Source organism: Ranitomeya variabilis, chromosome 5, assembly GCF_051348905.1.
Source record: "Ranitomeya variabilis isolate aRanVar5 chromosome 5, aRanVar5.hap1, whole genome shotgun sequence".
NCBI classification, from domain to species: Eukaryota; Metazoa; Chordata; class Amphibia; order Anura; family Dendrobatidae; genus Ranitomeya; species Ranitomeya variabilis.
Genome location: NC_135236.1, coordinates 249,794,254 through 249,817,100, shown reverse-complemented (window position 1 = coordinate 249,817,100; position 22,847 = coordinate 249,794,254). Strand labels below are relative to the sequence as shown.

Sequence of the window (22,847 nt, the reverse complement as noted above, 5' to 3'; positions counted from 1 at the left end):
TTCTTTTTTCTTTTCTGGAAAAACATCCCATCCGGGCTAGAGGGAAATGGGAAGCTGAATTGGGAACGATTGATATAGATAGATGGGAGTTGGTCCTAGAATATTTTCCCAAGATATCAATGAGTGAACCTGGCAGGCTATCGAAGTTATTCGTAGTCCATAGGGCCTATAGAACCCCTGACAGGTTGTTCAAAGCTGGACTTAGGCAATATTGCATATGATGTGGCAATGCCCTAGACTGTCCTCCTTTTGGATAGTTGTATTAAATCGTATTGAATTGGTGTATGGATGTTCTGTCCCTAGGAATCCACTGACTTGCATATTGGGATATGTTGAGGAAATTGTTACGGATAGCATGTCTAAAATAGTTATTGCACGATTGTTATTCATTGCTAGAAAATTGATCGCCAAATTTTGGATTAGAGAGGAACCTCCAACAAGGACAGACTTTCTTAAGCAAACGGACCATATACTTGCATTGGAGAGAAGTATCTACACCAAAAGGAATAAGCTGGACATCTTCCACAAGCTGTGGCAACCGTGGATGGACTTGAACTAGGGTGATAAATGAGAATATGGGGAGCCTAGTATCGAATGGAAATACAACGGATGTTTATTCAAATGCTTGTATATTGATAGGAACTGGGGTGGTTCTGGCTGGGGTCTCTAAGGGTTGGGTGGGGTGGGGGGTTCTGAGTTGGGGGGAAAGTGTTATCTGTAAATGTTTAGTGTAACATTGTCATGAGAATTATTTGGATTGCTTATTCTTTGCGGATAATAAACATTTATCTGATGAAAAAAAGAATGACATGCCGCTTTCCTCTATAACGGAAATCCGCTGCCTCGGAGTAACCCTTGACTCTGTACTGTCCTTCAAAGCACATATCCAAGCTCCTGCCACCTCCAGCTCAAAAATATTTCTAGAATCCATCCTTTCCTCAATCTACTAAAATGCTTGTGCATGCTCTCACTATCTCCCACCTTGACTACTGCAACATCCTCCTCTGTGGTCTACCTGCTAACACTCTTGCACCTCTCGAGTCTGTCCTTAACTCTGCTGCCCAACTAGTTCAACTCTCTCCTCCTCCACTTCCCCCTTCACATATCTTCATTGATTCCCAATTCCCTAGTGTATCGAGTTCAAACTACTAACACTGACCTACAAAGCCATCTATAACTTTTCTCCTTGGTACATCTCCAAACCAATCTCCCGTTATCTTCCCTTACATAATCTCCGGTCTTCTGAAGACCACCCTCTCTCCTCCACACCCAATCGCCTCCAAGATATCTCCTATCCTCTGGAATTCTGTGCCCCAACATGTCCAATTACCCACCACATTCAGATCTTTCACACAGAACCTGAAAACCCATCTCTTCAAGGAAGCTTACAACCTGCAATGACCACGCTGCCACCTCAACTCCACCGAAGCTGCTGCAAGCCCCGACCTACTGTCTCCTTCCCCATAGAATGTAAGCCTACAAGGGCAGGGTCCTCTTCCCTCTGTACCCGGCTATCATTGTTAGTCTGTTTACTGTAAGTGATATCTGTATTTTGTATGTAACCCCTCCTCATGTACAGCACCATAGGATCAATGGTGCTATATAAATAAATAATATTGTGGTCCAGGAGCTTTATTTGGAAGGTTAGGAACTTCTGCCTAAGGTTATGTTCACACAATGCGTGTTACTATAGCAGCAAAATAAATGAAATTTTGGAAGTCCCATGCACACACATTAATCTTTTATTTGCAGATTTGAAGCAGCATATTAATTCTCATTTTTTCAGTGTTTTTCACCCATTTACCGTATATACTCGAGTATAAGCCGAGATTTTCAGCCCACTTTTTTGGGCTGAAAGTGACCCTCTCGGCTTATACTCGAGTCATTGTCAGCGGAGGGGGTTGGGAGCGGTGCGGTGACATACTCACCTGCTCCCGGCGCGGTCCCTGGCAGCGTCTCACTGTCAGATGATCTCCGGGAGCCGGCGGCATCTTCCTGTGTTCAGCGGTCACATACCGCTCATTAAAGTAATGAATATGCGTGCATATTCATTACTTTAATGAGCGGTACCACATGACCGCTGAACACAGGAAGATGCCGCCGGCTCCCGGAGATCATCTGACAGTGAGACGCTGCCAGGGACCGCGCCAGGAGCAGGTGAGTATATCGAGGGAGGTGAGCATTGCGCGATAGTCACCTTCCTCATTCCATCGCTGCGCGCTGCTCTGTCTTCCGTCCTCTGGCTGTGACTGTTCAGGTCAGAGGGCGCGATGACGCGATTAGTGTGCGCGCTGCCCTCTGCCTGAACAGTCAGTGCAGAGGATGGAAGACAGAGCAGTGCGCAGCGATGGAACGGGGAACGTGACTATCGCAAGTGCCGGGGGCCTGAGCGACGAGAGGTGAGTATGTGATTTTGTGATTTTTTATTTTAATCGCAGCAACAGCATATGGGGCAAATGTGTGGAGCATTGTATGGGGCCACGATGTATGGAGCATTGTATGGGGCCACAATATATGGATCATTGTATGGGGCCACAATATATGGAGCATTGTATGGCGCCACAATATATGGATCATCGTATGGCGCCACAATATATGGAGCATCGTATGGGGCCACAATATATGGAGCATCGTATGGGGCCACAATATATGGAGCATCGTATGGGGCCACAATATATGGAGCATCGTATGGGGCCACAATATATGGAGCATCGTATGGGGCCACAATATATGGAGCATCGTATGGGGCCACAATATATGGAGGATCGTATGGGGCCACAATATATGGAGCATTGTCTGAACAAATCTGAACTCATCATCTTTCCTCCATCCCACAGATCTTCCTTACCTGACCTATCTATCGCAATCAATGACATCATACTTTCCCCCGTACCGGAAGTCCGCTGCCTCGGAGTAACCTTCGACTCTGCCCTGTCCTTCAAACCGCACATCCAAGCTCTTTCCACCTCCTGTCGCCTCCAGCTCAAAAATATCTCCAGAATCCGTCCTTTCCTCAACCTTCAATCTACTAAAATGCTTGTGCATGCCCTCATCATCTCCCGCCTTGACTACTGCAACATCTTTTTCTGCGGCCTCCCTGCTAACACCCTTGCACCTCTCCAGTCCATCCTTAACTCTGCTGCCCGACTAATCCATCTCTCTCCTCATTACTCCTCCGCTTCCCCCCTCTGCAAATCTCTTCACTGGCTCCCATTCCCTCAGCGTATCCAGTTCAAATTACTAACACTGACCTACAAAGCCATCCATAACCTGTCTCCTCCATATATCTCTGAACTAATCTCCATATATCTTCCCTCACGTAATCTCCGGTCCTCCCAAGACCTCCTTCTCTCCTTCACACTTATTCGCTCCTCATCCAATCGCCTCCAAGACTTCTCCCGAATATCCCCCATCCTCTGGAATTCTCTGCTCCAACACGTCCGGTTATCCACCACATTCGGATCCTTCAGACGAAACCTGAAAACTCATCTCTTCAGGAAAGCCTACAGCCTGCACTGACCCCGCTGCCTCCTCATCACCACCGAAGCTACCGCCTCACCAACACCGGAGCTCCTGCAACCCCCAACCTACTGTCTCCTTCCCCATAATCCTGCAGAATGTAATCCCGCAAGGGCAGGGTCCTCGCCCCTCTGTATCAGTCTGTCATTGTAAGTTTGTTTACTGTAAGTGATATCTGTAACTTGTATGTAACCCCTTCTCATGTACAGCACCATGGAATCAATGGTGCTTTATAAATAAATAACATAGTAACATAGTTAGTAAGGCCGAAAAAAGACATTTGTCCATCCAGTTCAGCCTATATTCCATCATAGTAAATCCCCAGATCTACGTCCTTCTACAGAACCTATTAATTGTATGATACAATATTGTTCTGCTCCAGGAAGACATCCAGGCCTCTCTTGAACCCCTTGACTGAGTTCGCCATCACCACCTCCTCCTCAGGCAAGCAATTCCAGATTCTCACTGCCCTAACAGTAAAGAATCCTCTATGTTGGTGGAAAAACCTTCTCTCCTGCAGACGCAAAGAATGCCCCCTTGTGCCCGTCACCTTCCTTGGTATAAACAGTTCCTCAGTGAGATATTTGTATTGTCCCCTTATATACTTATACATGGTTATTAGATCGCCCCTCAGTCGTCTTTTTTCTAGACTAAATAATCCTAATTTCGCTAATCTATCTGGGTATTGTAGTTCTCCCATCCCCTTTATTAATTTTGTTGCCCTCCTTTGTACTCTCTCTAGTTCCATTATATCCTTCCTGAGCACCGGTGCCCAAAACTGGACACAGTACTCCATGTGCGGTCTAACTAGGGATTTGTACAGAGGCAGTATAATGCTCTCATCATGTGTATCCAGACCTCTTTTAATGCACCCCATGATCCTGTTTGCCTTGGCAGCTGCTGCCTGGCACTGGCTGCTCCAGGTAAGTTTATCATTAACTAGGATCCCCAAGTCCTTCTCCCTGTCAGATTTACCCAGTGGTTTCCCGTTCAGTGTGTAATGGTGATATTGATTCCTTCTTCCCATGTGTATAACCTTACATTTATCATTGTTAAATGATAATAATAATAATAATAATAATAAAAAATTGTATGGTGCCACAATGTATGGAGCATCATATGGGGCCACAATATATGGAGCATTGTATGGTACCACAATATATGGAGCATTGTATGGTGCCACAATGTATGGAGCATTGTATGAGGCCATAATGTATGGAGAATCTTATGGGGCCACAATGTATGGAGAATCTTATGGGGCCACAATGTATGGAGCATCTTATGGGGCATAATGTGTGGAGTATCTCTTGGGGTATAATGTGTGGAGCATCTTATGGGGCATAATGTGTGGAGCACCTTATGGGACCATCAACCTTTATGCAGCATTATATGGGGCATATTTTAATATGGAGCATTATATGGGGCGTATTTTGTATGGAGCATCTTATGGGGCCCATCATGAACTGTATGAAGCATTATATGGAGCTCCTGATTCAATATGGATATTCAAAAACACTTAACCTACTGATGTCTCAATTAATTTTACTTTTATTGGTATCTATTTTTATTTTTGACATTTACCGGTAGCTGCTGCATTTTCCACCCTAGGCTTATACTCGAGTCAATACGTTTTCCCAGTTTTTTGTGTCAAAATTGGGGGGGTCGGCTTATACTAGGGTCAGCTTATACTCGAGTATATACGGTAAATGAATGGATGAAAAAAAAACAAACAAAAAAAAACCTCCTAGTAAAAAACACACGTATTTTACGCACCATTTTTCCTGCCAACACCAGTATTTTTTGCAAATTTTTCTACTGCAAATACTGAACGTGTGCACATACCCCAAGAGTGTCATTAATAGTGATGAGCAAGTATACTCGTTGCTCGGGTTTTCCAGAGCACTCTCAGGTGTCCTCTGAGTATTTGGCATGCTCGGAGATTTAGTTTTCCTTGTCGTCAGCTGCATGATTTGCGGCTGCTAGACAGCCTGAATACATGTGGGGATTCCCTAACAGGCAACCCCCACATGTACTCAGGCTGACAAGCAGCCTCAAATCATGCAGCTGCGTCGACAAAAACTAAATCTCCGAGCACATCCAAATACTTGAAGACCACCCGAGCGTGCTCTGGAAAACCTGAGCAACGAGTATACTCGCTCATCACTAGTCATTATATAGTCATATAGTCATATATAAATAAAATTATTATTATTATTATTATTATTATTATTAGTCATTAACAATATTTTATTTATAATATTGGTGTTAAAAGCCCATCCCCCTTCCGTAAATAAAAGGCCCAAAGTAACCAATAATGTTCTCCTATTTTGTCTTTTCATCCAAATAAATACCATGGGCATCTTCTCCAATTTTCTTTTGCTCTGTCAATTTTATGTTCCTTAGCATTAGTCGATTAGCCTTGCCATTGTGTTTGTCACATTGTAGAGCACCAAACACTGTAATACTCACCCCAAGCTGCAATTCTTTTTGCTCTGTGGAAAATGTTTCACTTTTAAAAAATCTAACAAATCCTTGGGAACTTCCTTGTTAAACCATAAGACTCCCTAAAACAGAATAAACAAAACATCAAAAGGTGGTACAAAAGGTGGTACAAATATTAGACCCTAAACTGCCGTGACAATGCATGAATAACCCTGCAGTCGCTATGTGGAGTGCCTACGGGCTGTCAGAGAAAGCCATTTGCCTCCCTGTTTCCTTAGATGCTGCAGTCATTAGTGACCGCATCTTCTAACAAGTTAGGCTATGTGCACACGTTGCGGATTTCCTGCGGATCCGCAGAGGGTTTTTTTGTGCACAAACGCTGCAGATCCGCAAGTGATTTACAGTACAATGTAAATCAATGGGAAAAAAAAAATGCTGTGCTAATGGAGCGGAAAAATCTGCACCGAAAACGCTGCAGATTAAAAAAAAGGACCATGTCAATTCTTTTTGCAGATCTGCAGCGTTTCTGCACCCATTGATTCAGTGAAATCTGCAGCAAAACCGCAGGATCTGCGGTTTTGCTGCGAGAAACGCAGCAGATCAGGAGGGGAGCGGAGACTGTGTGTGTGTGTGTGTGTGTGTGTGTGTGTGTGTGTGTGTGTGTTAGTGTGTGTGTGTGTGTGTGTGTGTGTGTGTGTGTGTAGGCAGGCATCGTTCGATGGGACCATTAGTCCCATCCTGCTATGCCTGCTACAGTGACAGCCAGCCGGATGATGGGCCAGTATAGTCCCATCATACGGCTACTGTTTTCAAGTGTAAAAAAAGAAAAAGAAAAAAAAACACAGTACATACTCACCAATCACCTAGTCCTCGATCACCTGCAAGAAATATAAAAATAATAAACCAACAATATACTCCCTGATCTGCAGTAATCCATGTAATAACGAGTGTCCCACGACGATCTCCGGCGATACAATGACGGTAGGTATCCTTCCACACTGTATCCCTCCGCCGCTGTGAGTACAGTATAGTTCATACTGTCACTTGCGGCACAGCTGTGTGGGAAAATTCTCACGCAGCAGTGCCGTAAAGTGAGAGCAATAAACTCATTGAACCCTCAGTGATAACACTGCACAAGCCATTGTCTCCTGTCAGTGTGTCACTGGAGGCCTATAGAGCAGTCACATCTCCTCATTAAAAAACGCATACAAAAATGCAGCAAATCCACACCTGCTTTTCTGGCAAGAGAGGGAAGAATCTGCACAGAAAATTCCACAGGCAAATCTGCAACGTGTGCACATACCCTTAGACAGACGGGCGTTACCTGAGAAGACCTATTGTTACTCACGGCCAGGCTCCTGATGGAAGTTGGGTTGGTACTAGTGATGAGAGAGTGTGCTCATGTCCTATTAGATTGTCTTCGGTGTGCTCTAATACTATGTTCAAGTTGCTGTGGCTTCATGTCTCGTGGCTCTTCAATAGCCGCAACACATGCAGGGATTGCCTAACAAACAAGCAACCTAATCCCTGCATGTGATGCGGCGACACGAGCATAGTATTCAAGACACTATTAAGACACGAACGTGCTCAGATAATGCCTTATCACCTTGCTAGCTGGCACAGCTACTGTGCCCATGATATCATCCTGATGTAAATGTAAGTACTTGAGGCTGTAGGTAAGGTAGTGCATTTATTGGAAGTAGCGGTCACCGTGACTGTAAGGAACCATTGCAAATATCCTACATTTCCAGCACTCATTACACTAACTTATTGATAACAATGATATTATATGACCACTTTCTTACAAGCCCAGTTTGGTCAGTATTTGTAAACCAACACCAGGAATTGAAAGTGCATATATCTCCATGATAAGTTTTCTTTGCTTTGGCTTACAAATATTGATACAGAGTAATAAAAAATATTAACCGAAAAAAGGGCATTAAGAGTTATAATACTTTTTTAAAACATTAGTTTGTGCGGTTTTTTTTTCATTTCATGTTAGTTACTACAATGAAGCCATTCAGTCTTCTGTAAGCAATGGCTTCTTGTGAGCGGATGGAAGCAATTTAAGGGCTACTCCTGGCCTCATCACAGTCAGCCAAGTTGCCATTTCTGTACTTCTTGTGTATTTTACATTCAAGTCACCCGCTCCTATTCGTATTTGTGTATATGAATTATTGTATTGTGGAAGAAACAATGTAATGCCATATTAAATAGAGGGATAATAACACTTTCTGATCATAATTCGGATAAAGTATCTAAAAGTTTGATACAAATGTGTATTTAACATGTTTTAAACAATGATCTGTTGAAGGAAATATCCTCTATATTGCACCCAAATCCATGAGGCTCACCTCGCCACATTGTAAGTGCACATCAGAATGAATTAGGTGAACAGCACCAGTGTAACCGTCATTTTAATTTTTATTTAATAAATCAATAGTACACATGGAAATTAGCAGCTTTGTATTATCAGAAAACTCGGCTTTCTCTGCCAGGATTGATCAGTCATTATAAAACTTCTCAATTTTGAAGTAGAAATCTGTACCCAGTGAAGAGGAGATGGCGGCTGCCACTGATCAGATTGTATGTAGATGAGAGGAGCTGTGCCTGACAGCCAGTACAGAGAAGCTGCAGCGCGCCGGCTGCCAGTGTTCAATAGTACTCACGTCTAACAGATGCTAGTACAATTGAAGTTCTGACCGCAGGGTGAGAGCGACATCAGCAGCATGATCAGGTCAAGTGATCACGGTGCTGATGTCACTGGCCCGCGTTACAGAGGTGAACACTGGTGGTAAGTGAGCTGAAGACGCCGAAGATCAAGTGCATGGGGGGGGGGGAATTTAGAGTGGGGATGGGGGATTTAATCTGTGGTGGGAGATTTGGAGTGGGGATTTAATGTGTGGGAGGATTTAATGCGTGTGGGGAGATTTGGAGTGGTGATGGGGGGGGGGATTTAATGTGTGGGAGGAGATTTAGGGCATGTATGAGGAAACAGTATGGGGGGCATTAGCAAAGGAAGGAAAAAAGTTCCAGCACCAGGCGTCTCTTCATTAAAATCTTCAATATTTTATTTTCATGTCAAGAATAAAACATTCTACAGGGACATGGCCCCTAAACGCCTGACACGTTTCAAACAAAGTTCTTAATCATAGGCAGTTGGGTTGGCACTATGCCTATGATTAAGAACTTTGTTCGAAATGCGTCAGGTGTTTATAGGGGCCATGTCCCTGTAGGATGTTTTATTCTTGATATGAAAATAAAATATTGAAGATTTTAATGAAGAGACGCCTGGTGCTGGAACTTTTTTTTCCCTTCCTTTGCTACTGCTAATGAGTGGTATCCAGCCACTTGCTCCTGGCACCTGTGTTCATCTAGATGCCTGTGAGGCACCACTAATCCCCTTCCCTGCTCCCAGTAAGATAGTAGTATGGGGGGCATGTATGAGTAAACAGTATGGGGGATAGATGCAGACACAGTATGGTGAGTGCGGTGACGGGTGCAGACAATATGGTGGGCGAATGGGGGAATGTATGCGGACACAGTATGAGTAGTGATAGGAAAAATATATGTGGACACAGTATGGGGAGTGAGGGTGATGGGATGTGTGCAGACACAGTATAGAGAGTATAGGCAGTATAGAGAGTGAGAGGGTAAATATATGAGGAGACAGTATGGTAAATGGGGCATGAGAGAGGAGACATACAGGAGGAAATAGTATACCAACGAGGGAGGAGTGTGATGAGAGGTAACAATATAGAGACTGGGCCCTCTAGGGGGGACACAGTATGAGAGGACAGTGTGAAGAGGGCTCCCAGTATGGAAAGGAGAGGGCAGTGTGAAGAGCATGTACCATAAGATGGACAGTGTGGGGATCATATTTTGTGCAGACAATATAGTGAGGGGAAATTATTTTTCAGGGGCTCAGCGTAGAGCAGATATTTTTATTCAGGAGCATTATAATAATTCTGCTATCTTTAAGGGCATCATATGGAGATTTGCAAAGGAAGACCGGAGAAGATGGAAGTCTGCAGAGACGGCTGTGGATGAGAAAACTCATCATGGGATCTGGACAAGATGAAGAAAAGAAGGAGAATGACTCCAGAGACAACGTTATCTATCAGGTACCTGGATGTAAATATTATTTGTGATACTGACTATTTCTTATGTTTTTAATTTATGTTAAGAGCATTAAAGGGATTGCAGACTTCTGAATTCTCACAGTGCTCACTGCACACTGTCAGGATTCTATTGTAACAGGGATTTACATACATGCGGTCACGTGCTGACTAGAGATGAGCGGTGTTCGAGTCGAACTGTTCACCAATTTCAAATTCGAGCTGTTTTGGGCGGTGTTCAAGTCGTTCGACGAACCCGAATAATTTGCTTAAAATTCGGCTGTTCGAGTTTGTTCGATAACTGTTCGTTCACCAAAAGCCTAGCTTGATTTGCACATTAAAACTGTTTATCATTGTTAATGGACTGTTTCAGTGTATATAGTGGGCGGGGGGGGGGGGGCGGGGGATAGATCTGTGCTGAAATAACGCCGATCTCCATTTTTTTCTTCCCCGCATTTACAGAGGGGAGGTGCAGTCTCTCAGCCTATCAGCAGTGCGCACACACACACAGCAATGTGCATGTGATGCAGACAAGCAAGGGCATGTGTCATTGGCTGTGTATGTCACATGTCACTCCTTGCCAAATGAGGACCAGCCATTTGCCCCGTCGTCACCATTTCCTCACTGCTGCAGCTTAGTGTTAGACGGCACCGATGCTGCTGTGGGCGCTATACAGTCAAAGAGTCTTTTTTTGCCAGCGAATTTTCTGAGAGATAGGTTTAGGGAGTCGGGAGTTGGGACTAGTTGTAATATCAGCTCTTTTCAGGGTAGGTTACAGCAGTTCATAGCACTGTTTGCCAGGCAGGTCTGAGCCAGTGCTGTGCAAGTGTTAGTCACAGCATTTGGTGTAATCTAGCTCAGCCAATCCTTTTGGGCTAGTAGCATTGTCTGATAGTCATCTGAGTAGCCCGCCTGTGAAGCTAGCTACACCGCCTATGTATCTCAATTTTTACTGCATCTAACCCAGTAAATCGTTTTGGGGTTTTGGGCTTAGTAGCAGTGTCTGCACGTCAGCAGAGTAGCCTGCCTGTGAAACAAACTATACCGCCTGTGTCTTTCTATTTTCACTGCATCTAATCCAGTTGATAGTTTTGGGCCTAGTACCACAGTTTGGCCACTCAGTTCTGCTTGGTTTTCATCCATCGGTTGTTGTGCCAACAACTTCAGATACAGAGTTGCCAATTAAGCACTAAAATGAGTGGCAAAAGGCCTGCTGCTGGTGGAAAGGGGAATAGGCGTGTTGGAAAGGGAAAAAAGATTGTGTCCATGGGGTAGGTGGTAAAGCAACAGTAACATCTGCAGAAGAAAGACCATCTTCCAGCCAAAGTAAGAGGTCTACTTCTTTTCATGGACAATCTGATATGATCCCTTTCTTACGATCATCGCTACAAGCATCGCCAAAAATTCCAGATGAGGCACAAAAACAGCAGGTGCTTGAACGGATATCAAGTGCTCGTTCAAGTGGGCTCTCCTCCATGTCAACTTCAACATCACAACTACTCCAGTCCTCAGAGTTGTCACCCCAATCGCACTTGCTTCCTCACAGCTCCCAAGTCTCCAGCTGCCCGTCTGAGCATGGGGTAGCACACATGGTTAAGTCTGTAGAGCTGTTTACGCATACTATAGCCTGGGAATCAGAGGTCTGCTCCAGAGCTTCTGTGAATCCAGACGAGGAAATGATCTGCACTGATGCCCAGAATCTTTGTGAGTCGGATTCAGGCCCAGATAAAGAAGGTTATGAGCATAATGTAGACCCTCGTTCCCAAACTGTAACTCCTGTTGGTGGAGACAAAGAGGAAGATGATGATGAGACTGAGATACCTGATTGGAACGAAAACTTGACTTTTCGATCGGGGCAGGAAGAGGTTGGCTCTGAGGATGACGGGTGTGAGAACACACAGGATGATGATGACGAGGCTGTAGACCCCACTTACTGTCAACCCCCAGTCCGCCAGTCCATGAGGTCAGCAGAGGAGGTGGAGGAGGATGCTAGTGACGAGTCTGATGATGAGGTAACGGTGCGCCTTCCTGGACAAAGACGGAGTACTGGAAGCACGTCAACAACTGCATCCTCAACCCCAATTGTGCCTCAGACCAGAAGTCATGGTGGCTCTTCAGGTCGCACGGGCTCTAAGCCTTGCATAGCCTGGGCATTTTTTGACATCGCAAAGGATGACCCAACTCATGTTGTCTGTAAGATTTGTCAACAAAATCTCAGTAGAGGCCAAAAAAATCACTAGCTTGAGTACTTCATGCATGAACCGTCACATGGATATTAGGCATAAGTTGCAGTGGGAAGCTCACTGTGCTACAATGCGGCCTAGTGGGCCGGGTCAACCACCGTCTGCCCCATCAAGTGCATCCGCATCCTCTTCATCCTCTGTGACTGTGGGGACAGCAGTCGCACATGGTTTTGGAAGCAGACCTTCCACCTCTTTACCCGCAACAGCCAGTGTGATTGGCAGGTCGTCAGGACATTTGCAAGTGGAAACACCTGCTGGTGTTGAGCGCTCTCCGACATCGACACCACATTTTGATCAAGGCAACATAACATCTCCACCTGCACCTTCCTCACAGACCAGCAGTTTGCCGGGGACACCCTACTCCACTCCGTCTAAGCACAGCAGCCAGCACTCAGTCCCTGAGATGTGGACAAGTAAAAGACCATTTTCTCCTAGCCATGACAAAGCTAAGAGGTTGAATTTCTCCATCTGCAAGCTGTTGGCTACAGAAATGCTGCCTTTCCAGCTCGTGGACACAGAGGATTTTCGAGACCTTATGTCCGTCGCAGTGCCCCAGTACCAGATGCCCAGTTGCCACTACTTCTCAAAGAAAGCTGTGCCTGCGCTACACCAGCATTTCGCACTCAACATCACAGCTTCCTTGAGAAACTCTGTGTGTGACAGGGTGGATTTCACCACAGACACTTGGATGAGTAGACATGGACAGGGGCGTTACATGTCGGTGACTGGGCACTGGGTAACTACGGCGACATCAGAAGGGGCTGCTGTCCAAGTCTTGCCGTCCCCACGAGTTGCGCGTCGATCCTCTGTATCTAGAAGTTCCTCCACTGCTTCTGCCTCCTCAACCTCCTCTCGGTCCTCCACCTGCACCCAAAGCCTGTCTGGTAATGCCACCCACGTTGTAACTGCGCAGAAGGAATCCTGCACACCTCCTCACTATGCTGTCACCAGGGCTTAACGGCATCAGGCAGTGTTTACATTGAAATGTCTGGGAAATGTGAGTCACACAGCTGAGGAGTTGTGGTCAGCTCTGGAGACCGAGTTCCATCAATGGTTGTCTCCACTCAACCTGCAGCCGTGTGCGACAATGCTGCAAACCTGGGTGCGGCCCTTCGCCGGGACAATGTCACACACTTGCCTTGTATGGCTCACGTTTTGAACCTGGTTGTCCAGCAATTTTTATCCCACTATCCCGGACTAGATGGACTTCTGCAGAGGGCACGGTCGCTGTGTGCTCACTTCCGCCGTTCGCATCCCGCAGCTCGACGACTTGCATCTCTACAGAAGTCGTTGGGCCTGCCAGTTCACCGGCTGAAATGCGATGTGCCCACATGGTGGAATTCAACTCTGCACATGTTGCAGCGACTGTGGCAGCACCGACGAGCCCTGGTGCAATACGTTATGACATATAGCCCGGGCCAACGAGATCAAGAGGTGGGGCAAATCACGCTGCAGGAGTGGTCTCAGATCAGGGACCTATACACCCTTCTGCACAGTTTTGAAATAGCAACGAAGATGTTTAGTGCTGACGATGCCATTATCAGCATGACCATTCCGGTGATTTACATGCTGGAGCACACCTTACACAGTGTTCGGAGTCAGGTGGTGGAACAAGAGGAGGAGGAACAGGAGGAGTCGTATGCGGAAGGGATCATATCTCCAAGGTCAAGAAGGTTGGCAGCACCAAGGCGGCTGGCATTGGAGGCTGGGGGAGAGGGATTACCGAGGGCTGTTGAGGAAGGTGCAGGAGGCGAGGAAGAAGTGGAGGACGAACTGGCGCTGGGCATGGAAGACTCATCAGATGAAGGAGACCTTGATCAAATTTCTGTTGTGCGAGGTTGGGGGGAGAGGGCAGACGATGGAAGCATGATTCTCACCTCGCCACCACCAAGACAACAAGGACTTGGTCCTCCTGGATGCGCAAGACACATGAGTGCCTTCTTGCTGCACTACCTGCAACATGACCCTCGGATTTTCAGAATCCGAAGTAATGCCGACTACTGGGTTGCCACACTCTTAGATCCCCGGTACAAAAGCAAATTTGGCTAAATAATTCCTGCCATAGAAAGGGATTCACGCATGCAGGAGTATCAGCAGAGACTGTTACAGAATCTAACATCTGCTTTTCCACAAAACACCAGTGGTGCACGTAGTCAATCTCTGAGTTCTAACTTGCCAACCGTGGGACTATCGAGTCATCACTCAAACCGTAACAGTAACATCGTATCTGGTGGTAACAGCAATTTTTTCCAATCGTTTCAAGATTTTTTTAGACCATCCTTTGCAAGGCCACAGGAGACAAAAAGGCTGACGTACAGCCAACGCCTAGAGAGGATGGTACAAGAGTATCTCCAAGTTAACATCGATGCCATGACTGTGGAACTGGACCCTTTCTCATTTTGGGCTTCCAATCTTGAAAAATGGCCTGAGCTCGCCACTCATGCCTTGGAGATCTTGTCATGCCTCGCAGCCAGCGTTCTCTCTGAACGTGTGTTCAGCGCTGCTGGTGGTGTGCTGACAGATAAGCACACGCGGCTGTCCAGTGACGATGTAGACAGACTAACGTTCATCAAGATGAACAAATCCTGGATCCGCAAGGACTTTTCTACCCCTGTGTCATCTTGGGGAGACTAAAAGCTTGATGATGATTTTTGAAAATCACTTCACCAACCGTTTTAAAAAACTCTGGCGAAATTGATGCCACTTAAGTGGTGTCTGTGGCCGAATTTTTGGAAAAAATGGAGACTCTTTGATTTAGTCTCCTTGCTGAGTTTTACATGACGTTGCCATCGTCAATTCCAGGTGGGTGGGGTCGTCTGCAGAGTTGTTTACTCATCCTATGGCCTGGGATTCAGAGGTCTGCTCCAAAGCTTCAGTGTCTGCTAGTCAGCAGAGTAGCCCAGCCACCCACCGCCTGTTTACCTAAGTACTATTTTTAACAGCATCTGGCCCAGGAAATCCTTTTGGGCCTAGTAGAATTTAGTGCTACTCAGCAGCGTACCCCACCCATGAAGCAAGCTACACCACCTGTTTACCTAACTACTATTTTGTAACGGCATCTAGCCCAGGAAATCCTTTTGGGCCACTCAGCAGCGTACCCCACCCATGAAGCAAGCTACATCGCCTGTTGATCTAATTACTAATTTTTAACTGATCTAGCCCAGGAAATCATTTTCTACCTAATAGCATTTTGTGCTACTCAGCATAGTACCCCACCTATGAAGCAAGCTACACCGCCTGTTTACCTAACTACTATTTTTTAATGACATTTGGCCAAGGAAATCCTTTTGGGCCTAGTAGCAATTTCTGCTACTCAGCAGAGTACCCCACCCATGAAGCAAGCTACACCGCCTTCTTTCTTTCTCAATCTAACCCCTCGGCTCTGGGGTGTCCACACTCCCTCCAGCTCTCTCCTTCTCACAGGTGGACTACAGCGTGTTTTCACACTGTGGCGAATCTTTTGGGCCCAGGCATAAGAAGTCGTCGAGGTAATGGATAATATGTGCCGCCTTACAAACGTCCATGACAACACATTCGAGGAAGCAACTAAACGCCTCAAATAGTGATCAGGATATGGAGCACCCCATGGGCAAACAGCGATCTATGTAGTATGCTCCTTCACAGAAGCAGCCCAATGGGAGGACACTATTCGGAGGCACAGGTAGTAACCGGAACGCCCCCTCAATGTCTGTTTTGGCCATTAGGGTGCCCCTTCCCAACTTCTTGACCCACCTGATTGCCTCGTCAAAGGTTCCGCGTCGATGTTGTCGTTTACTGACCTGCCCCTTGGATATGACAAATGGTGGATTAGTCTGAATGTATTGGGTTCATTTTTTGGCACAACTTCCAACGGGGGTACCACTACGTCTTCTAGGAAAGTGTTCTGAATGGACCCGCCGCCATTCTACCTAAAGATATTTCTTTTTTTTTTTTTTTGTCAAGACGTCTGGGTGTTGGTAGAGCGAGTTTAGATTTTTACTCCAGCCTTTCTTAACTTTAGAAGGGCATGACATGCCTATATCTGTGTCTCCTCCCCCTTTTACTCCTCCACCTCTTTTCTTTTCGCATGAATATGTGTAGTTGTGACTTTTCCATGCGTTTGTTGTGTCTTCTGAGCAGTTTGTCAGCTTTTGGACACCTTTTAAGGTGTTTTCTATGTGTTTTCCATGTGTTTGTATGTGTTTGCCTGCCATTGGTTTCAATGGGGTTCGACGGTGTTCGTCGATCAGTTCAGCGAACATCTCCCTGTTCGACGAACCGAACCCGAACACTAGGGAGGTGGCTCATCTCTAGTGCTGACGAGACATGCGTGGCCTCATTCAATGAAAATGAGCTGAGCGAGGCCGGGCACGTCTAGTCGGAATGTGGCCAGAAGTATACAAATCGCATGCTTGTGATGACATGACTGTTCACTCTTGACACCAACAAGGGAGAATCCTAAAAGTGTGCAGTGCATTAGTTGTGATAATTCAGAAGCCTGTGATGTCAGGATTCAGCTCTGCAGGTTCCAGTAGTCATCACATGGACACTTCACTCATATGCGACTTTCATAATTGTGGTCCTGTGACAACGAGTTTCTCTTCCTCCTTCTCTCAGTTTTTCACTGAACATTAGAGGGAGCAGCTCGTTGGCACGTGACTAAGTGTGCAAATCACGTATGTGCTTGGGTGGGGGGGGGGGGGGAGCCAAACTGAATTCTTGCCTCGGGTGCCAGAGAACCTAGATACACCCCTGCATCTGACCACTACAAATACTCATCTGAACTAGTCCGAGTGCTGTCAGTTTTTTTTTCCCCAAGGGCCGCACTCAGACTATATTCACACACCTGTACAGTCTGGCTTTGTAGCAGTCAAAAGTAAACATTTTAACCCTTTATCTACCAATGTCCTTTTTTTGGGACGCCTAATTTTTTGCTTCTAGCAACTAAGATTTTATAATTTTTATAATTAGGTCCAATTTTTTGTGTTGCGTTTGTAAAATGAATGTTTTCAAAACAGGAAATCATGTCATTGTCATTTTTAATTGAATATTGGGACGCCCTTTTCTGAAAAATCCGTACTTGTAAAAATTTGGCAAATTATGTTTCTGATTCAAAATCATTAAAAGTTTTTTTAAAAAATGAAAATTGCTAATTTGGCAAGTAATGGGTTAAATGGGTTGTCCACCACTAGAACAACCCCTTCTTGATCAAAATGTTTGGCTCCCATAAAATAAAGCCTATACTCACCTCCTGTGTTGGCGCAGTTACTGCGGTGTCAGCACCTGCTCTACCGGTGCTGTGGTGCGGTGTTGTGACACATGACCCCAACGCCCAATCAGCACTGGCGTCACTGTTCCCACCTTTGGACAAATCAAACATGAAGAGGAAGTCCGGGTTGCAGTTGATCTTGGACTTCCTCTTCATGTTCTAATCGACAGGAGGTGGCGACATTGGGAGCGTGTCACAACAACAGCACGGGAGCCCCGGGAGAGCGAGTATCGATACTGCGAGAACGGCGCCAGCACGGGAGGGGAGTATAGGCTTTTTTTATTTTATGGGGGACAAGCAAGGGGTATGACAAGAAGTTGTTCAAGCAGTGGACAACTTCAAGCTATAAGTCTGCTTCACTCTATGTGAATGTTCACATTGAAGACTGAGGAGTCTTCAGTGCCGCTAGCTGCGAGCGTGTGACCGCAAGTATGCGATTTGCATACTTCCAGCCACATTACATGGCCTCATTCAAAGCAAGTGTATTGAGCAAGAATGGAAACAGCCTACTTGGAACGTGGCAAATTGCATACTTGTGGTCACATATCCCACCGCTCCAGGAACTGAAGAATCCTCACAGCGTGCAGTGCGTGTGATATTAACATTCACAAGTTTGCAGTCACAAAGAGTGACTGCAGACTTGTAGCTTATGACCGGACAACCCATTTAAGGATGGGCCACTACTCATGGGCCACTGTTGTGTTCTCGTCCCCATGCTAAAATTTGCCAGCCAGTCCGTGCCAACAGCCCATCTGTATACTCTATTTGGGGAGGGGTTAGGAGAGGTTCTTTGTTAGAAATCCCCATGTATGAGCCAGAACATAAAGACACCGGCAAAAATACAGTCATTATGGCAGACTAGAGATTCCTCTGCAGGCGAAATTCATGGTTGGTCGCAGCTTCTCAATGTTAGCTGTTTACCAGGAGCTAGACTTATAATGATCAGCTGATTACAGTGGTGTCTGAATTTTGAAAGCGGTGGTCTGTGATGAGAAAACCCCATTAAAGGGACAGTTTTGTTGAGTAACAGAGCTGTAGTGTTAGTAGAGCTATGAAGCTCAGCACAAGTTCTGCTGTAACACATTCAGCTATCAGTGGTTTGTTCTGCAGTGTACACTGCTATCGCTTTATTTACACAAAGATAACAAGGTATATTAGCAAGCACACAACTCAGGAAAGTGAGAGCCCTGATTAGGAGAACTGCTCTAAGGGTATGTGCACACGTCCGGATTTCTTGCAGAAATTTCCTGAAGAAAACCGGAAATTTTCTGCAAGAAATCCGCATTTTTTTTTTTGCGGTTTTTTGCGGTTTTTTTAGCATTCTGCAAGCGTAATTAGCTTGCAGAATGCTAAAGTTTTCCAAGCGATCTGTAGCATCACTTGGAAAACTGACTGACAGGTTGGTCACACTTGTCAAACATACTGTTTGACAAGTGTGACCAACTTTTTACTATAGATGCAGCTTATGCAGCATCTATAGTAAAAGATAGAATGTTTAAAAATAATAAAAAAAATAAAAAAAATGCTTATACTCACCCAGACATCTCCTCAGCGGCGTCCGTTCCTCTTCCTATAGCTGGTGTGTGCGCGCAGGACCTTCCATGACGTCGCGGTCACGTGAGCGGTCACATGACCGCTCACGACCAATCACAAGACAGTGACGTCATCGGCAGGTCCTTCACCGCAAAGCAGCTATAGGAACCGAAGCGGCAGCATGCAGCGGTGAGGCGGGAAGACATCGAGGGTGAGTATAGGACTATTTTTTATTTTAATTATTTTTTTTTTACCAATTATATGGTGCCCAGTGCGTGGAGGAGAGTCTCCTCTCCTCCACCCTGGGTACCAACTGCACATAATCTGCTTACTTCCCGCATGGTGTGCACAGCCCCGTGCGGGAAGTAAGCAGATCAATGGACTCCTAGGAGTGCGGAATCCTCGCAATTCCGCATTTTTAATGAACATGTTGCTTTTTTTTCCGCGATGCGATTTTTTCGCGGAAAAAATCGCAACATTTGCACAAAAAATGCGGAATACACTGTAAATAATAGGAGGCATATGTTAGCATTTTTTTCGCGTTTTTATCACGTTTTTATAGCGAAAAAAACGCTAAAAATCCTGAACGTGTGCACATGGCCTAAAAGCAGCAAATGGTGAAAGCTGGTGATTATACAAGATTGTCAGGAGCTGATAGGGAGGGGAGAAGCTAAATATTTAGTTGATTGTTAATTGGGTCAAATTCACGCAAAATGATTTGTTTCTGCTTGTACTATGTAATTTTTATATTACAGGTAAGTTTCATGTGTTTTTTTTTACATAGCTACTGAGATTGCTAAATATAAAAGCACAATACCAATTCAAAATGCAAACAGTTGGGGTACTTTATTGACCTATATCTGTGCAAGATTTTGGCTCCAGACGTATAGTGAGCCTTTTTCAAAGGATCAAAGACTCATTGTTGGACTGGACTGGAAACGTTACATAGATATGAGTTAACGAAGAACACCTACTTTTTAGCATTTTAAATTGCTGTGCGGCCTGCTTTTGGTTTTTGTTTATTACGTGTATGTGGTCATAGCCAAGGGTCCTGCACCCACCTTTTTTCCAGGGTGCTATGGTTTTTCTATACTAAGATAGTTATAAACATCCATATATGTTTACATTGAATGATAAAATGAAACATAATAGACAATCTTTTGTGCAGCCCAAAAACCAATGGCCTGATGTGCTAGAAAATATTCTATTATCCATTACTGGAGATCTTCTGCTGTAATTCTAATATCATGTCATGTCACGCATGTAATCTGGTGTTGTATTCATAGCTATTTATAATTATTCGGACTGTTTTTACATGATTTCTGTTATTTCCCACCGGTGACTGGTGGTTTGTGAATTCCAACCATTTCAGTTCCCTTCAAGTACTTGCTTCTTCTTCCACATCTCTTTAGACAGAACATCATGAATCACTTTCAGTAAATTAGTACTGAACTTCCTCAGACCTTTTTCTTTGTGCCCATATACGGTATATTATATACACTTGTGTATATTGTCGATTTTGGTAGAAGTTAATATCTATTGGGCTGCAAGCCATATCCCTCATGGAAACCAGGTATCTGAAGGGATGGGTTTTTACTTTGGATCAGAAGGGTTTGGTTTTTATCACAGTCTTACAAAGCCAATTGCGAATTAATTACTGACTTAAAAATACTTTCTTACTTGGATGTATGCCTCAAGTCCTTGCCGCCTTTGCTCTTGAACCTTGGACATCCAATTTGGAACCCGTTTAGGTGGAAAGTCAGGAACTTTGCATGTCTTCTTGAGCTGTGAAGACAATAAGAATTTCACCCACTTAGCATGACAACTTGGAAAGGGTGACTGTCTACAGACACTGACAGGGGTGAGCAAGTGACATGGCTTCCAATGTTTCCTTGTAGACAACGAAACAGAGATATTATAAAGCCCAGTAGCCATTTAATCTTGTAGGCACAACAGAATCATAGGCTCCAAGGGGCACGTGATGCCAGGGCATCCGTATGGGGTTTTGGACCTAGCAATACACATAGTGGTACATCACAGAGCATTCCCTCATAAATCCCCCTTGTTGATCATTATTAACAAGGTGCTAGAACGCTGTGTACTAGTTTATTTTATGGTCTTAAGTGTTTAATTACAATACATTCACATGTTAGATCAGAATGAGCTGTGGACTACTAAACTATGACCTAATCATTCCTGTGTTTGCAGAGGCAGGGGAAATCTGTACATGTATTTCCATGACTGCAAGTACACGTCCCAGGAGATGGGACACAAACAATTATTGCTTACAACTGGAATACAAAGGGTTCCACAGAGCGCACCAGATGGTGACATTTCTATATCTTAAAAGTTATACTGTATTTTCTAAACATTGAAGCAAAGTGGAATAGAAATGTTGCATCATCAGTTCCCTCAGCCTCTGTGGACAACTGCGCTCTAGAGTAAAACATTTCTTCACAAATCCACAAAAATCACTGTAGATTACCTAACAATAAAAAAAAACAATAAAAAAAAACAATACCATCCATGCCTACCATGATGATCAGTGGTAAACCAAGCGTTGTCATCACTGGAGACCAAGTGTACAGTATGGTGGGGCACTAAAGAAGAGTGCCATGGGGACACCAGGTGGGGCAAGTATAGTAGGGTTTGTTTGTATGTTTGTTTGCTTTTTACTTTAAGCATTTTCTTCTAAATATGCAGATTTGGCTATGGATCTACAGGTATTCCTCAGAAATTGGGGTTTGCTAAAGTCAAATGAGAAAATCTGCAACTAATCGGTCACAAATATTGGCATTCTGCAGTCTCATAAATCGGCACTTTCGGTCAATTTCTCAGTAGAAAAATTCTACAGCAATTGAACGAGATTTGAAGTTTCATCCATCTAGTTGGTAATCTTTCTCTGTGGATTGTTTATCTTAAAATCAGGACGAAAATTCTGTAAGTAAATGCTCTCCTAAACAGACCTGTTATTTATGCAATTTTTTTTTAATAATGAATAAGCATGCATGATCTTAAACATGTCTCCTAATAATAGTGCAGATTTGTGCAAATAGAACTACAGTGTGTAATCATCAATTAGCTTTTAGGAATTATAGATAGAAAAATCTATGAGCATTATGGTTACGCATCAGCTTCCATGCTTGAACGTGTACAAACAAATCTAAAGATGAAGAAATAATTCTTACCAGCTTATGGAGTGTATAAAATTCACTATATCGGCGGTCCAGTGTATGTCGACGGCCATTGCATAAGACGTCTAATTTGAAGACCTAACAAGATTAAATTTATAGCTATTATACAAGAGCACATGATGAAATGTCACATTAAAGTAAACACAGAATAAAAAAGAGAAAAGTATAGAACTCACCACGCTTATCCAAACCATGTGAAGCTGAGAATACTGCATCGATGGGTGCCAAATCCTGATGGTGTGGCATACCGAAACAAAATGAAAATAGGAGGAATTTTTTTGCAACACTTCCATCCAATAAATAAAAAATATTTTATTGTAAATCCCTGAAAACGAGTAAATCCAAGTGCAGGTGAATACAAAAAGTGACTAGTCCACATGAATTTGCTCATTTTGATGGATTTAAAATAAAGTTATTCATTGGATGGAAGTGCTGCAAAATTCCTCCATTTTCATTTTGTTTTTACATAGTAAACTAACTTCTAAGTCCAAGAGACCGCAGATGGGCATCTAGGATGTATAATTTGAGATTCTTCACAATCCACACATGA

At 44.4% G+C, this 22,847-nt stretch overlaps 1 protein-coding gene across 2 annotated transcripts in view; it reads right to left on the bottom strand.

Annotated features, from left to right (window-relative positions):
* The window catches only part of SNX22 (sorting nexin 22), a 51,913-nt gene that overhangs the window by 15,712 nt on the left and 13,354 nt on the right, over positions 1–22,847 (bottom strand). For both annotated transcript variants that reach the window (XM_077264006.1, XM_077264007.1), the window contains exons 2-4: positions 22,292–22,375; positions 20,784–20,888; positions 5,989–6,083 (exon numbers count right to left, since the gene is read on the bottom strand). In XM_077264006.1, coding sequence (XP_077120121.1) covers positions 5,989–6,083; positions 20,784–20,888; positions 22,292–22,375 — 284 coding nt within the window. The remainder of the gene's footprint in view (positions 1–5,988; positions 6,084–20,783; positions 20,889–22,291; positions 22,376–22,847) is intronic.